The sequence below is a fragment of the Palaemon carinicauda genome, chromosome 6, assembly GCF_036898095.1.
Source record: "Palaemon carinicauda isolate YSFRI2023 chromosome 6, ASM3689809v2, whole genome shotgun sequence".
NCBI lineage: Eukaryota > Metazoa > Arthropoda > Malacostraca > Decapoda > Palaemonidae > Palaemon > Palaemon carinicauda.
In genome coordinates, this window is record NC_090730.1 from 17,756,238 (window position 1) to 17,758,737 (window position 2,500).

The 2,500-nt window shown below is 30.4% G+C and overlaps 4 protein-coding genes across 4 annotated transcripts in view; 1 reads left to right on the forward strand and 3 right to left on the reverse strand.

Annotated features, from left to right (window-relative positions):
* The window catches only part of LOC137641991 (uncharacterized), a 1,122-nt gene extending 643 nt beyond the window's left edge, over positions 1-479 (reverse strand). The window contains exons 1-2 of the mRNA XM_068374554.1: positions 391-479; positions 1-138 (exon numbers count right to left, since the gene is read on the reverse strand). The exon at positions 1-138 is cut by the window's left edge and continues 7 nt beyond it. Of these exons, the coding sequence (XP_068230655.1) occupies positions 1-138; positions 391-393 (141 nt within the window). The 5' untranslated portion in view covers positions 394-479. The remainder of the gene's footprint in view (positions 139-390) is intronic.
* The window catches only part of LOC137642464 (uncharacterized), an 85,873-nt gene that overhangs the window by 26,966 nt on the left and 56,407 nt on the right, over positions 1-2,500 (forward strand). The window lies entirely within an intron of this gene.
* LOC137642467 (uncharacterized) overlaps positions 1-2,500 on the reverse strand; it is a 23,789-nt gene that overhangs the window by 17,869 nt on the left and 3,420 nt on the right. The gene's annotated exons all lie outside the window — the stretch shown is intronic.
* The window catches only part of LOC137642463 (ATP-dependent RNA helicase glh-2-like), an 87,617-nt gene that overhangs the window by 12,950 nt on the left and 72,167 nt on the right, over positions 1-2,500 (reverse strand). The gene's annotated exons all lie outside the window — the stretch shown is intronic.

The following is a 2,500-nucleotide window of genomic DNA, read 5'->3' on the forward strand; positions in this document are numbered from 1 at the left end:
ATTGCCGAATCCAGGTTGTCCAATTCCAGGATGTCCAATTCCTACTCCTCCTATTCCAGGATTACCGAAGGTCGGGTAAGCAGAAGCCAAGCAGGCGACAAACACCACCATGAGGGTGACCAAAAGGATTGAACGAGCCTGAGGAAATAAAAGGACAAAAACGATTAATTAAGGATCGGACGAAAGCGTAAAGAAAACTCAGAGTATGACTATTTTTCAATGACATTTTTTTAAGATTCCTATAGAATTACAATTATATATCTATAAAAAATATTAAAGGAGAGAGAGAGAGAGAGAGAGAGAGCGAGAGAGAGAGAGAGAAGAGAGAGAGAGAGAGAGAGAGAGAGAGAGAGAGAGAGAGAGAGAGAGAGAGTTCAGATATTGTCTTACCATGTCTTCTCTTTGTGTGATCTGCAGATGAACTGATACAACTCGTGTACTCTCTTTGGTTTAAATAGGACTGGACGATGATTGAGAAATTCCATCTTAAGGAAACCCAAGAGGATTTTCCAAGCACTTCCCCGTGAACATCTTCTTCCCTCCAGGTACTAAAAACACTGATCGCTGTTGTAAAAAACTCGTTCCTCCCGCGCATGTTACGTCACCGAAAATCTTGAGGATTTAATCGCTCTGAATAACCTCTTTAGAATGTGTGAAATTTATCAATTTCTAAAAAACTTCTTTTTTTTATCTATTTGTGATTTTTTTTTCAATCATGTATGATTTAATATTGTGATTTTACGAATAGCGAAAATTCCGACATTTTTGCTTGTTGAAGTCAATGCAAATGTTTAGCTTATACAAAAATGTTTGTAGTTTTTCACCGATCCATAAACTTCATAGAATTTATGTTTCAATTGTCGAACTATACGTGTATAACGGACAAAGGTTGTTTTCTAATTTCACACTGTATTAATATCCGACAAGAAATTTACAGTGATAAAAAAGAATGATAACAATACTCGTATCTTTCCTTGTAATATATTGCTAAAAACATATGAATGCAAAACGAAATTATACAACAAGCTAATAACTGTTGAGCTAAGGGGAGTATGATTAAGAAAATATAAAAAAAGTCGAGAAAAAAAGAGTAGGTCATTGAGATAATGAAATGATTTCAACAAATTATCTAAAGACAGCTTCTCATAACAAACAATTATGAAGCAATTATGAAGGAATTTATTGAATAGAAGCTTTTTTGTTATTCAGGTTCATTTAAATATTCAAGTCTGCATCATCTCATCAACACTCAACAGAAAATGTGGTTGGACCCGAGTCTAAACCTGTTTCTTCTACTCTTAATGGATGATCTAAAGTTTTTGTAAACTAAGTAGTTAATTTGTACTACTGAAGCAATGAAATATTACAAAGACTGCATCACAGACATTCTTTAGTATCCTCACTGTTATCCTCATTGATACAGAGAAAAAGATAAACATAAAAGTACAATAACATTAGGTGAGGAGGCAACAAACATTTTATCAAGAGGAGATACGTTTGTTATTCCTTTACCTTCCACATAAAACGTTTCAGCAGTGGCTATATTTACTGATACGCTTGGATGATTTCTGTCAGATTATTGTACACAGAAGTAATGAAAATGCACCTTGTGTTAAAAAAAACCCTTAAATATGCTGTAAATTAGCTAGATTGCTTGTTGTCACACACACACACACATATATATACATATATATAAATATATATATATATATATATATATATATATATATATTATATATATATATATATATATATACGAAAACAGATACACATATACACATACACACATATATATGTATATATATATATATATATATATATATATATATATATATATATATATATATATATATATATATATATATATATATCAATTTCTTTAATTATAAAAAACTACCTGTGAAAAATTACTTAATGAATCATGGTACGATACAGCACATTATCATATTTCCAGTTTGTATCCGAAGTAAGCATGTAAGGTGATACTGTCCAGCTTTGGGTTGTATAATCCCCGTCCCCTATCCACGACAGGGCAATGTCGTCATCAATCTACGTCATCATCGTGACGTCATGGATTTTACGTTAGCTCATTGGCATTGATCTGCGCTCTCGCTAAGCTCCCAAGTCACACTATTGCAAATCCGGTTTCCAGGAAGTTCCATAATGGCTTTTTTTTTTTTCCATTTCGAATACATGCTCGCAAGTGGAATTTTTTACGTTTATAATTACAACACATACAGAATTACACACCCACACACATGAACACTCACAATATAATATATATATATATATATATATATATATATATGTGTGTGTGTATGTATATATATATGTATATATATTTATATATTTATATATATAAATTTATATATATATGTATATATATATATATATATATATATATATATATGTATATATATATGTGTGTGTGTATATATATATATACATACACTCATATATATATATATATATATATATATATATATATATATATATATAT